Source organism: Caloenas nicobarica, chromosome 13 (assembly GCF_036013445.1).
Source record: "Caloenas nicobarica isolate bCalNic1 chromosome 13, bCalNic1.hap1, whole genome shotgun sequence".
NCBI lineage: Eukaryota > Metazoa > Chordata > Aves > Columbiformes > Columbidae > Caloenas > Caloenas nicobarica.
Window position 1 is genome coordinate 11,678,323 of NC_088257.1, and position 13,302 is coordinate 11,691,624.

Sequence of the window (13,302 nt, forward strand, 5' to 3'; positions counted from 1 at the left end):
CTTCTGTTGGTCCTCTTGCGTTCTGTTCCAGAAGCAGAACTCCAGATAGACTTTGGAAATAACTTAAAATATAATTTAAAAATTCTCCAGTTATCAAAGACAAGAATATATGTTTCTGAGCCCACTTCGGTTGACTGAAGCGAGGCTGCAAAATTGTATTGGCTTTGCTCAAAGAAAGCACATGTTAAAAGGTGTGTGAGCGATTGAAGGAAAATGGGGCACCTGTGAGATGTGGAATTCTTCAGTTAATGTCCTCGTTGCCCAAACCCTGGGGAAAAAAAAATCTATTGCTGATAGAGTGGTGCCAAATTAATTCCTGATGCAATTCTGAAATCTGAGGACACTTTCCATCAGGAGCAATTCAGCTGCAGATACTTTTATACAGACTAAAGCTGCCTCTACTTCAGCTCAGTTTAATGCATATCGGAATAGTCTCATTTGGAATAAGCACACCCACAAGTTTACACTGATTTGGTTAATTTTAATTGTATTCTACTTGAGTTCACTTTTTTGATGAGCCATGAGGGGTAACCTAGGCTGAGCATTCTAAAGGCCTTGAAGAGAAAGTGCCTTGGAGCCAGCAGCTTTCCCGTCGGCTTTTGAAATGAATACTTTAATAGTGGGGATTTCTGTGTTTTCATCATCTATTTCCTACGCCAGCAAATTACTTTGAAATCCCCGACGCTTTGCTGTGCAGCAGAGCCTGCAGCTCGCAGCCTGAGTGCAATTTAGAAACCACCCTGGTAAAAAAGCTGTGATGAATGCCAGTGAAAAATGTTTGACTTCACAGAGCTGCAGTCTCCATTTTTTTTCTCTAGTCTTTTCCTTTTCTCTGTTTTTATTGTTGCTACTTTCCAGCAAACTTAGTTTCTTTTACAGAAAGGATTTTTTTCTTTTCCCTCCTAAAAGGAAGAAGATGGCAGGCTGACGCTCCGCATGCGTGCGCATGTTTAACTCAGTCCTTCAAGGAGGTGCTCCTTGTCACTGAACAGTGACAGCGGGAGAGGTGGGACATAAACTGGCTTCCAGCTCTCTGCAAGACAAATGTCTCTGTTCATTTGGGTGGATTTTCTAACACGAGCAAGGAAACCTCAGGCCAGCCTACTCCCAGCCTTCTGCAGGCTCGGTGATATCATACAGGAATGAGGAGGTATGATTCATCACCAGTTGTACAGACAAAAGTCAGCTTTTATAGCCTCTCTCGGTGGAGGCACACGCTCGCATGGAACAAAGAGTATGGGTGAAAGCTCTGCTGGGACCAGCAGAACTTCTCTGTAGGTACCTTTCTAGCAAAGCAAGCAAAGCTTATTGTGCTTTGGGTTCGTCACACTCAGTGTATTTACGTTGTTAAATCACAAGGCTGCAGCATAGCTCGGAGGAGTGTTTGAAAGTCTCAGCTCCCACCCCTGCCCCAGACCAAAGCCTCTGGGGTAACACGGGCACAGCGGTGAGACGGTCGCACAAACCTTCCTGTGCCACAAGCAAAGGCGTGCAAAAAGTCTTCACAGCAAATAGCACATAAATCAAAGTCACAGAAACTGAGCACCAAGAAAGTAACTTGATGAAAGTGGACTTTTCAAACAATGGATCCTTTGTTTAGCCCTTTTTTTGAAGTGGGCCAGCCCTTTCCAGGAAGGGAAGGAGCTTTCCCAAGCCCAGGCGTTTTGAATTTTGCTTTCAGGGGAGACACTGAGCAGCTGTACTGCCCACCCATCCCACCCCCGAGCTACCGCCACATGCCTGAAAGCCATCCCATGAAACGCCCTCTGCAGCGTGGACATCTTCTGGGAGCTCCCACGGTCACGGATTCGCCTGCACAGAGATGCTCTGCGCTGCTCGGTGCTGCCCCAGCCCCCCCTGCAAAGTTACAGTGATGCATCGGCCAAGTCATTCCAAGTGATTTTCTTCCATTTTTTCTCTTTTCTCCTTCGACATACTGCTTGTGATGAATAAAAAAAGTCGTGACTGTGTGTTTACCGACCTATTACATCATTTTCTTCCCACTCCAGAGGACGAAGCCGCAGTAAGCGGAGCCTTTGACCGCATTTCACTTTATTACAGGGGAAAATTCGTGCTAAAACTCACCCCCCCCGCGGCGGCGGCCGGGCCGGGCCGGGCCCGCCTCCTCACCACGCCCCGTCGGGGGCGGGCCCGGCCCGGCCCGGCCCGGCGATTTGGGGACCGGCGAGCGGTTCGGCCGAGAAGTCGCGAGTGGGAGTTGCGGGAGCCGCTCTGCTCCCTCGCCATTATGTCCCACTCGGTGGTCCTGCGTGGTCCTTCGCCGTGGGGTTTTCGCTTGGTGGGCGGTAAAGATTTCAGCGCCCCGTTGACCATCTCCAGGGTGAGCTGGGGGTCGGGGGGGAGCGGAACGGGACCGGCGGCAGGTGATGGGCAGCGGGGCCGGGGGTACCCGGGGCGTGCAGCACCGTTTAGGGCCTTTTAAAATAGATGTTCTTCTATATACCCCGCAAATAACAGGCGAAGAAGTGTTTGCCTCTGACCGCAGCACTCTTTCAGCTGCTCTTCCCTGTGCTAATGCGGAGCAGCTAGCGTTCTCCACGCTTGCTTTATTTTTTTTAGCTGTTAATTCATAAAGGTCCGCTTTCAAAAGTTTGTGGTGCTCAGCACTACAGAGGGCTTGGATTTGTGCCTGGGACCAAGTTCACAGGCTTTTGGGTTTTTTTAGGAAGGCACGAGTTAAGTCGGTAAGAAGTTGCCCTGTGCAGGCTGCTGCATTATGGGGTCCCAGTGGGCTGGTAGTAATTACTGTGTAAGTGCACTCGCACTTGTGTTTAGCCTCACAAAGATGTATTCTGGAAACTTCTTTGCTAAGACACCGTGGCTAGCTTGAAAAAGGCGTTGTGCATAGATACATGCGAAAAGGAACCGTCCTTGGCGCAGAAAGGAGTGCAGCGAGGTGGTGCGGTGGGCTGCGTGATGGATGAGGCGCTGTGCCCGAGCTGGGCACGTTCCTGTGGACTCTGGTGTTGCCATGGCCATCGGGCTGCGCCGCGGAAGGGCTGGATGTCTGAAGCTGCCCTGCTTTGCCGCAGCTGGGGAGTACTGCTGAGCTCTGCTGGGCAGCCGCTGCTGGGGCGCCTGAACAGAGTATTAAAGGGCTTTGAAAGGAACCATAACTTAAATACTGTCATATAACGCATACAAGCTGTTTGCCGTCTTTTCATTCAACTGCTAAAGCTGGGATGGAAGAGGGAAAGCATATACCCTGAGTTTTAAAGAAAAAAATTATGGAAGAGAGCGTGTTTTAAAGACACTTGCTTTGTATTTGAGTTGAAACACACCTATTACACAGTGTTACGTCTCTGTTTTTACTTTGGTCTGTCCCTTACCAAGCGTTCCAGTGAGGGCTTTTTTGGAGGAGGCATGAGGAGGTGGCTGTAGAGGAGGGAAGAGCTGGGGCCGTGCAGGGAGCAGCAGCCAGCAGGGCTGGCCGTGCTCTGGGGACCGGGCAGGGGTCTGCACGCAGCCAGGGTGTCTGCAAAGGGGAGACACTCAGCTTTTGGGGCTCAGCCTACGCCTCCCGGGCATGGATTTATACAACAAAACACAAAATTGCATCTCGGTGACTGTAAAAATGTTCCTGTTGTGAGGATGAATATCTTAATTTAGCAGAGGGAGCCTGTTTTCCTGTTACTTTGAAAAAAGTTTGACTTAACGTTAAACAAGAAAAAACAAAGTCTGCTTTTGCCTAGACAGGTGGGTTGACAAATTCCTTGTTTGATTCAGCAAACCTGTGAGGTGTGAGGATAATTCTCATTAGGCCAATCTTGCTTTGGATCACAAGTAACAGTTGTGGGGTGTTATGTCATGTTACTGAGTGTGGCAGCCTTTTAAATCAGATCCTTTTTTAATTCTTGGTGATGCTCCAATGTGCTGTAATGCTAATGGCTGCCCTTGGAGGGTGATAACTTGCTGGGAACATAAATGTGGGTGTAGGGTGCTCTGCTTGGGCTTTTCTCTCTTAACACAATAAGAGGCCTCACTGCCATTGTGAATAATACTTGAAAATATTAAAATCGGGGAAGAGTTAGCTTCTGCTGGAGCTCCTCGCCTTCTGGGTGCAGGAGAGGGCTGCTGGAGGGCTTTGGTCAGTGGTGGGTCCATGCAACCCTGCCTCTTTGCAGAGAACTGAGTGCAGCTGGTGTGGTGCCATATTCACTTTTATTATGTAACTCTCTAACCAGAAAATCTGTTTGTTCTAGCTTGAAACCCGGGCAAGGGGGCTGGGGGCTCCCTGTCCCCGCTGCCCCCAGCCCCCTTGTCTGAGTTGGTTTGCTGCAGGAAGGAGCCTCTTTGAGGCTGTTGTCTGTCTTCTGCTTCCTTCAAAGTGCCTTTTCTTAGAAAACAAATATATATATATTTGTTTTATATTAAAATGCTGTTGCATTACAAATACATTTTGGAAAGCAGAAATTTGGCCAGGAGGCGGGACCAGACTCTGGGACTCCTGCATGCAGCTGTGAGCCCAAGATGCTGACGTGCTGCGGGGGTGATGGGCTGCCCGAGGGATGCGGGTTTGCACGCTGCTTCTGTGCTCGAGGGGGGCTGAGGACTGATGTGCCCCATGGTGTTAGGGCTGTACAGCCCTGCAAACAACCTACTTCAACTGGTTACGTTGGGAATTTAAAAGTTAGTGTTTGGGATTCACAGCATCCAAAAGCCACCTGTGTTCAGTTCTGGGTGGAGCAGCTGGCTGCCTGCTTATAAAACACAAATTCAGCTGCGTAGGGGTTGGGGGAAAAAAAAGTATTCAGTCATTAATAGGTTGGTTTTCTCCACTCTTTGCTAAGCTACTACAGAAAACAAAGCAATGCTTTGCTATCTGATGGGGGGACTCTAAAAGGATGCAGCTTCTTCTCCAAAGCCTGAGTGTCATTGCTCTGGGTTAAGTGAAGAGAGAGCTCCTTAATCTTGCATTTTTAGGACGCGAAGCCAAAGCGTCACTGCTAGAGGGGAAATACTGAAGCAGTTGGTGTGATTGGAGCTACCAGACCAGGCTGAGCTGAGCAGGAGGCACCGTGGTGCGGGGAGAGGTACCCGACTTGGGGCAGGAAGGAAGGCTGAAGGTAGTCCCCAAAAGTGGCTTGTGACAGTATTGTCAAGGTATAAACCCAAAAAAATACAGATTTGTCGGCAAGGAAAATGAGGATCATGCAGTTCTGCTTTGTAATGGACCTGACTTGCTGAGCAGGACTTGCTTTAGCCCCCTGTGAGGTCGCAGTTTGTGCAGGTGCAGCTGGTGGTGTTGAGCCCATCCCTTGCAGCTATTTCAAATGTGCTCATGAAATCAAGGAATAATTTATTTTTTCTTAAAAACAGATCACTTCCATCTGTGCTTTGATCAATCTTAAATGACAAGTGGTAAAGATCTTGTTGCCCAAGTGACTGAAAACAGCTGATGCCGAGCACTGCCCTAGAGTGGCCGGGGCTGGAGTTGGAGTATTTGGTTTTTCAGGATTAAAGATAAGGAAAGAAAAATGCAAATCCAGAAGGGTGTGCTCAGGGCATCTGTCTCATGGGGTCATGTAAACAGTTTGATGTGCTGGCCATCCTTTTCTTCCCCCCCCCCGCCCCCGTTTCTTCTTGCATTTTCTCGGGCATCAAGATGAGCAGGGCAGGAGTTTGCTGGGCTGGTTTGGAGAGCCGCAGGCCTGAAGGATGCTGCTGTGGGTACCCGCAGGGGTGATGCTGGGGTGCTATCAGGGCTGGAAAGGCAATTGTAGCCCAAGGCTGTGCTCTGGGGAAGAAACCCAGCTTGTTTTATACCCACAATTACAGTAAGCTACGCTGGGTGTTGTACATCAGGTACTGATGGTTCTTCCTCCTACTGATATTTATAGGGGTACAGGAATGAACCAAAACATCTGATTAGGGTTGGCCTTAATGACTTGATAGAAAGTGGCTTTGAAATTAAGTTTCTGGTAGCTGACAGCTGCTTTCCCTTGGTTGAGCAGGCTGACAACCGGGCAGGGTGTTTGCCCTCTGTGGGGAAGGGGCCTTATGGCAGGGACAACCTTGCCTTTCGCCAGCAACCGCAGCTCCGGAACAGAAGTGGAATAATTGACTCAGCTGCTCTCAATGTTGTAACCACATCAGGGAGTGCTGCGGTTCTGTGTATGATCACAGTTGATCTACCCCTTGCCTGGGATTAAAAGATAATTGGTCATTAGTGTAACTGGAGGAGCTGAATTCATTCAGTCACCCAAAGGGGCTTATCTGGCTCCTAGACCAGTCAAGTCAGTGTTGTCATCTACCTGACTCTGCCAGTGTTAATCCAAGTACTTGCTGCTTTTAGAGTCGTAGATAAATGGCTAAACAAATAATTGAAAAATGGACTGATTCTAGTTGGTTTTTTTAAGTTTTTACTACAGCTTTCCCTCCATTTGCTGGCTTCAACCTCAGTTTACCCACTAGTCTCTAGCAGAGCAGCAAAAATGCATTTTTCAGTGTTGGCTTGGAACTGTAACGCAAGAAGGGTGAGAAATAATTGGTCTGCAATCCATTATCCAGGTATTGTTTGAGTTAAGGTTGACTTTTAAACCTAAGTAGCTTTTGTATTTGAGCAAATATGTGTCCCGTTAAAGGTTAGGATACTCAAGAAGGAATTCTGCTGAGGGAGGAATTCCAGTAAAAGTTGTCGTGTTGACTCCGTCAGGGCAGCCAGTGAATGCCGGAGTGTGTTGGTGTGATCCCACTTGAAAGCAGAGGGAACCCACTTGGGGTGATGATTTCTGGGGTGGCCTGGGAGGCTGGTTTGTGTGTGCTTGGGGCTGGGGGAGGCAGAGCACAAAGGGCTCTGTAGAGCTGGGCTTCAGTTACTCTGTGTGTGTTTGTGGAGAAGGCAAGAACCAGAGGTGTCAGCAAAGGGAATGGGGCTTTTTCTTTGCTTTCCTTAAGGTTTTTTTACTGGTTTTGTGTGTAACTTGTGTGTATTTGATTGTTTATTGAATTGAATTGATGCACTTTCTGTTCAGAGCACCCAAATAGACAAAGGAGTTGCTCTGTGTTGATAAATCCTAAAACTAGGACCCCAGCTGATTTCTGCTGATCTTTCATGTCTTTATTGCCTGTATAGAACTATGTGATGCTAGCTGTTTCTCAGTTGGTTGCATATTAATGTTTGTTATACATAACAGTTCAAGTGGGATGATTATTCTTTTTAAGTGGAAGGAAATAGTTTTGCTTGTCATTCTTTTTTGTTCTCATCATTCTTCCAACAATTGCTGCTTGTAAGGCCTGGAATGAGAAATCTGGGTGGTTACACCTGAAGCTGTAGTGGTACTTAACAATTAATCTGAACTACAGATAAGAACTAACTAAAGTATGTAACAAATATGTTTGCTGCTGAAGATATTCTATCACTGAGGCTTCATTTAATAACTGAAAGAGAAGAATAAATGCCTGTGCTGGTTCAGAAGACAGTAACGGTAGAATATGCTGGAATGAAAGTTTAATGGTAATTACAGTCATCAAACACACTGATAATCCAGAGTGGGAATGCAGGCGGAAAGAATGATTCATGTAGGTCCATTCATGCAAGGTCTGACCTTGGGGCGAGTTTAGCAAAATAAACCCAGCACACCCTTGAAAACACTTCAGGCCTCTGCCAGGTTGAACAAAGGAGAATGAGCTCAGTGTAACTGGGGGATTTGGAGTTTGGGTTGAGTTTTTGTGTCATGTTTGTGGTGGTTTTTTGGGGGGGGGGTTGTGGGGTTTTTTGTGTGTTGGGTTTTTTAATGATGTCAGTTTTCTAACTTATCGAAGATTGAAAGATTGCCTGTTTGGACAGGTATTCGGAGTCACTTTGGAAAAGTGGTTGTATCCCACTTGATACAGGGATAAAAGAGAGTAAAGTTAGACAGCAGACTTACTCAAATGGCCCTGTTAGTGTAGGAAGTGTACAAGGGGAAATATGTGGGGTTGATGTGTTGTGTGGTTTTTGGTTTTGGTTTTGATTTTTTTTTTTTTTTTTAACAGAGTGATAGGATGGTTTGGGTTGGAAGGGACCTTAAAGATCATCTGCTTCCAACCCCTCTGCCATGGGCAGGGACACCTTCCACCAGACCATGTTACTCAAAGTCCCATCCATCCCTCAACCTGCTGGTCATGCTGCTTTTGATACAGCCCAGGAGAAGTTTCTTAAACTTACTACTTCTGTATATCACAATAGATGATGATAATCCTGGTTCCTGCAGGGGGTAGATCACTGCTTTAATTTTAATACAAATATGCCATTATGGATTGTATGGAATTAGTGCAGACTACTGCAGCTTAAATTTTTTTTTTGTAGCTTGGGGGGAAAGTGCATATGACAAGTCTGCAGAAGTCACATGGTAAATCCTGGAAGGCACAAGTCCTCTTAAATATAGTGTTTCTGAGTTTGCTGTCTGATTTCTGAGCTCATGGTTATTAGATACCTAAACACTTAGTGAAAACGTTTTTATTTTTGAAGTCCTCTGTGACCACAGGTGCTAGAGTGTGAAAGAAAACAGTAGATCTCTCAAGATCTGGTAATGTTGATAAAATAGCTAAAACAAACATGTTCACAGGAGATACTCTGCTTGAGTTGTTGTTGGTGCAGCACTGGTAGATGTGTACCGAAGCAAACCTGATACCCAGAGCTTGTTAACGCTGTGGTTTTGTACGCAGCTGTTAACGCCACACTTGCCCCAAGCCCTAGAAGATAAGGTTATGTTTGGTTTCTACTTCAAGATTTAGACAAAATTTCAAGCAAAACCAGGATTCATTGGGTTACTTGAAGCAATTGCAAAGATGTTAAGCCACAGAGTGGCATTCATGTAGCTTTTACGGCCAGCAGTGACCTAAAATAAGCCTCACTTTCTCACTACAGAGAACAGAGCTCTATTTTTTAAAAAAAAAAGCTGTGCAAGAATATTTCAGCCAATGAGTTTTCCAAACATCATAAAGGTGCCTCGAAGCCCCTACAGCACTCAATCTTTCTTGTCAACCAGAGCAACTCAGATTCACACCCATTAAACCCCAAGTAGTTTTACATGTTGCGTGGACTGATAGGCAATTATGTGCGAATGACATTTTACAGTACAAGCATCAGAAAGCAAAATATACCAGATTAAAGAAGATTATTGAAAGTAACGGTTCTTAATTGTCACATATGGGCAACGCAGAACTAGAAGAGAAACTGTCTTGAGCAGTTAAACCCAGGACTGCACAATAACGGGCACTGCAGAGCAGAGGCCCAGCTGGGAGGTCACAGTATGCTGGGTCTGGATGCTGTCCTTCACCGTAAGCCACAAAATGCTTCACAGAAGCCTTTAGCAGATGTGAAGCTTCTGGTACAAAAGACTAAACCCTGCAAAATATCCAGTGTTTGCAAAGGCACAAATCCCTGCAGTCTGTATGAGACTAATGCCTTCACAAGAATGATGCTTCAGGTCTGCTCACCAAATGAATTCAAACTTTTTGTGTTGGCGAATTTTCTTCTCTTTGGAGATTCTTCAGTCGCTGCTTTTGTTGTGATGGGAAGGTAAATATCAACCCACCTTCCTGGCTGAGAAAGCTGGTGATGTGAAAGGGAGAGCTCTGAGCAGCTCCCATGTGTCTTCTGCAAAGCACCAGGGGGTTCCTCCACACAAGGATTTAGGACAACTAGTTGCTGGCTGTCGTGTCTGGGTAGGGAGAGCTGGGCATTAAACATCTAATGGAGATGAACCAATTATGATAGTAAAAGCTTCCTCTGCTGCTGAATCTAGTTTGCTGGGTGGTGTGCAATGGTGCAGTGTCTTGGGGGACCATGGTGATGCTCTGAGTGCACCTAAATCAAGGCTTAGCTGATGTCCCCTCAGCAGGCTGTCCCACTGTGGCCTTGCTCCCAAACATAGCAGAGTGAGTATGAAGCAGATTGAAGAGTAATAGCAGAGGCAGTGGCTAAGAGTAGTGGTGAGATCCCACCTGGAGTCCTGCATCCAGCTTTGGAGCCTTCAGCACAGGACAGACATGGACCTGTTGGAGATAGTCCAGAGGACCCACCAAGATGATCTGAGAGTTGGAACAGCTCTGCTGTGAGGACTGGCGGAGAGAGCTGGGTGTGTTCAGCCTGGGCAAGAGAAGGCTCTGGGGAGACCTTATTGTGGCCTTTCTGTACGTAAAAGGGGCTGGTAAGAAAGATGAGGACAGACTTTTTAGAAGGGCATGTTGTGACAGGACAAGCGGTGATGGTTTTAAACTCAAGGAGGGGAGATTCAGGTTAGACATGAGGAAGAAATTGTTTGCGTTTATGGTGGTGAGCCACTGGCCCAGGTTGCCCAGAGAGGTGGTGGGTGCCCCATCCCTGGAGACATCCCAGGCCAGGCTGGACGTGAGTGTCTGAATGACCTGTGCCTTTCTCAGTCAGCTCTTTGAGGTTTTCACTCAAGTTATGTGGTTGATTGCTTTAAAATTCATATCTCATTTCATTGCTTCTCAGCCTTTTCTTTGTACAGAGACCTCAGCCTTTGAGCTGGATTAGGATCTCTGCTAAGAATCTGATTCTAAATTTGGATCTAGATCCATTGGTACTCGGATTCAAAAGGATTTTCAAGTGTCTTGCCTTTTGTAACACTCATACTCTGGTTCTTTCCTTTTTATGCTCTTAAATTTTATCTTGTTTTCTCCAGTAGTTAATAAAGTAATGTTACATAAACAGTGGTCTTTATTTACTGGCTGTGCAGAATACCTAAATGTCTTGATACATTAGACTTTTATATAAGCAATTAGAGAGCTGCAAATGGATTGGTGAGGAATGTATGTCAGTTCAAGGCACAATGCTTTGAAAAGCTGAAGAGAATCCCTGGAAAGAATGCTGAAAGGATTTGGGGAATTTATCTTCATTAGTTAGTCATTTAACTCCTGGTTCTTCCTGTTCTAAAATATATTGCTACTGTAAGATCATCTGCTGCCTTCTAGTATGCTTCCTGATACTAGAACAGGCTTGCTTTGTGTAAAAGCTGAGAATTTTGTCACACTGTCTTGAAAGCCTCTTGAAGGCTTTAATCAGGCCCTTTTGATCATGCTTGCAGAACAGAAAATTTCCCCAGACCTGCCTGTAACAAACTACCATTGATTTAAGAGAGGAGTGGTGTGTGGTCCATGTAAGCTTGTGTGGGATTGCATGTCTTAACCCACTAAATTCTGGGAAGATGGCTTTATTAATTGGTAGGATATGTTGTGTTTTCTTACAGTAGTGCTTTTTTTCTTAAGAGTAAAAGTGAAAGAGATCTGGGAGAGAGAAAACTGCCTTTATGTGTGATTTGCCTCAATAGGTACTTTAGTTAATTTGAGGAAAAAGGAGAATAAGTACAAAGTTCTTCTCTCCAGTGGCTGTGCTGAGACCTGTGTGGGCAGTGAGGAGGAACCGTGTCCCCAGCTCTGTCATCCTTGTGTCCTGACATGGGGTATTACAGGGGCAAGCTTTTGGGAGAAAAGAGTGGGGGGGCAAAAGGTTCATATAACAAATTGACATCGATTGTTTCATATTGTGGTGTTGATCCAACTCTAGAGAAGTTTGGAGCAAAGCTGCTTCTGAGCAGAGGCGTCCCTGGGGTGTGCAGGGTCATCCCTGCATGGGCAGCAGGACACACACTGTGACACATGGGGGACTTTGCCCCTAAGACTTGCTCTGCACTGTCTCACACGTCTGTGCTTGATCTCCGGGGGGGAAAGTATAACATGATGTGTGTTTCAAGAGTAAACTCCTCTCGGTGTGAATAATCTTGCTTACTAAATTAGATTGCACAGCTTCGAACACCAACTGGCTTAGTGCAGCAGTTGCCTTAATGTGGTTTATTTTATTGGCCTGATGTCAGATGCTAGCACTTAGTAAATCCTAATGAGGCTCCAGTGGCCAGATAAGATAGTTGCTGCTGGCTTCAGGGTTTTTTCCAGTTTGTTCCATAGCATCAGAGCATCCGCTTGGCCGGGGAAGGGGTTTCTTGGGGCTGGAGGAGAAGAGGGAGGTGGGTGGTGATCTTGGGGAAAAATGGTTGGGAAAATAATTGAAAAAACTTATTTCAAAAAAGTGTGTAATTGTGCAGATACAGTTTCTTGGTTGATGACTTGGCAAATGGAGATGCTAACTTGTGGGGTGTTGGTCCAGAGCTACAGCCTGTGGGTCGTGTTTCCTGGCATTATCCTTGGTGTGGGGGTGATGCTCACAGCGCTGTGACTGAACCTCCTGCAGGGACAGAGGGCAGTGAGGGCAGGGCTGTTTACTGGGGTCTCTTTCTTTAAAATTCTCCTTTTCCTTCTGGAGTAATATAAAAGGATTGAGACAGGCACCAATATTGGACCTCGAGTATTTTTTTGAAGCACAGTGCTATGTGGAGGATGTACAAAGGTGTCACAAATGAGACTTGTCCTGGGGGGATTAGGAAGAATAATATGCTTAAGAAAGGGGAGAAAAGCATATGTTCTGGCTTCCTACGGGAGTGAATCCCTGCAGGAGGCACACTGTGCTGCTCGCTGTGCCCCCAAGAACTGGAGCTCCTTACTGGGGGCACATGCTCTGCAAACCTCTGCATGCCCTGCTGTTACAGTATTGTTAGCTGTGCATATTTTGTGTTTCTTTCAGTTTCTTTCAGTTTCTTTCAGCACTGTGCCCTTGTGGCCAAGAAGGCCAATGGCATCCTGGGGTGTATTAGAAGGGGGGTGGTTAGTAGGTCCAGAGAGGTTCTCCTTCCCCTCTACTCTGCCCTGGTGAGACCTCATCTGGAATATTGTGTCCAGTTCTGGGCCCCTCAGTTCCAGAAGGACAGGGAACTGCTGGAGAGAGTCCAGCGCAGGGCCACAAAGATGATTAAGGGAGTGGAGCATCTCCCTTATGAGGAAAGGCTGAGGGAGCTGGGGCTCTTTAGCTTGGAGAAGAGGAGACTGAGGGGTGACCTCATTCATGTTTATAAATATATAAAGGGTGGGTGTCACGAGGATGGAGCTAGGCTCTTCTCGGTGACAACCAACAGTAAGACAAGGGGTAATGGGTTCAAGCTGGAACACAAGAGGTTCCACTTAAATGTGAGAAGAAACTTCTTCTCAGTGAGGGTGACAGAACACTGGAACAGGCTGCCCAGGGGGGTTGTGGATTCTCCTTCTCTGGAGACATTCAAAACCCGCCTGGACGCCTTCCTGTGTAACCTCACCTAAGTTTTCCTGCTCTGGCAGGGGGATTGGACTAGATGATCTTTTGAGGTCCCTTCCAATCCCTAACATTCTGTGATTCTGTGATTCTGTGATTTTCTGTTTAAATATTCTTATGCATCCACTTTTTTT

General features: G+C 46.3%; 1 protein-coding gene across 1 annotated transcript in view; it reads left to right on the forward strand.

Moving 5' to 3' along the window:
• Positions 1 to 2,148: 2,148 nt before the first annotated feature.
• The window catches only part of PDLIM4 (PDZ and LIM domain 4), a 52,234-nt gene continuing 41,080 nt past the window's right edge, over positions 2,149 to 13,302 (forward strand). The window contains exon 1 of the mRNA XM_065644344.1: positions 2,149 to 2,341. Within this exon, the coding sequence (XP_065500416.1) occupies positions 2,249 to 2,341 (93 nt within the window). The 5' untranslated portion in view covers positions 2,149 to 2,248. The remainder of the gene's footprint in view (positions 2,342 to 13,302) is intronic.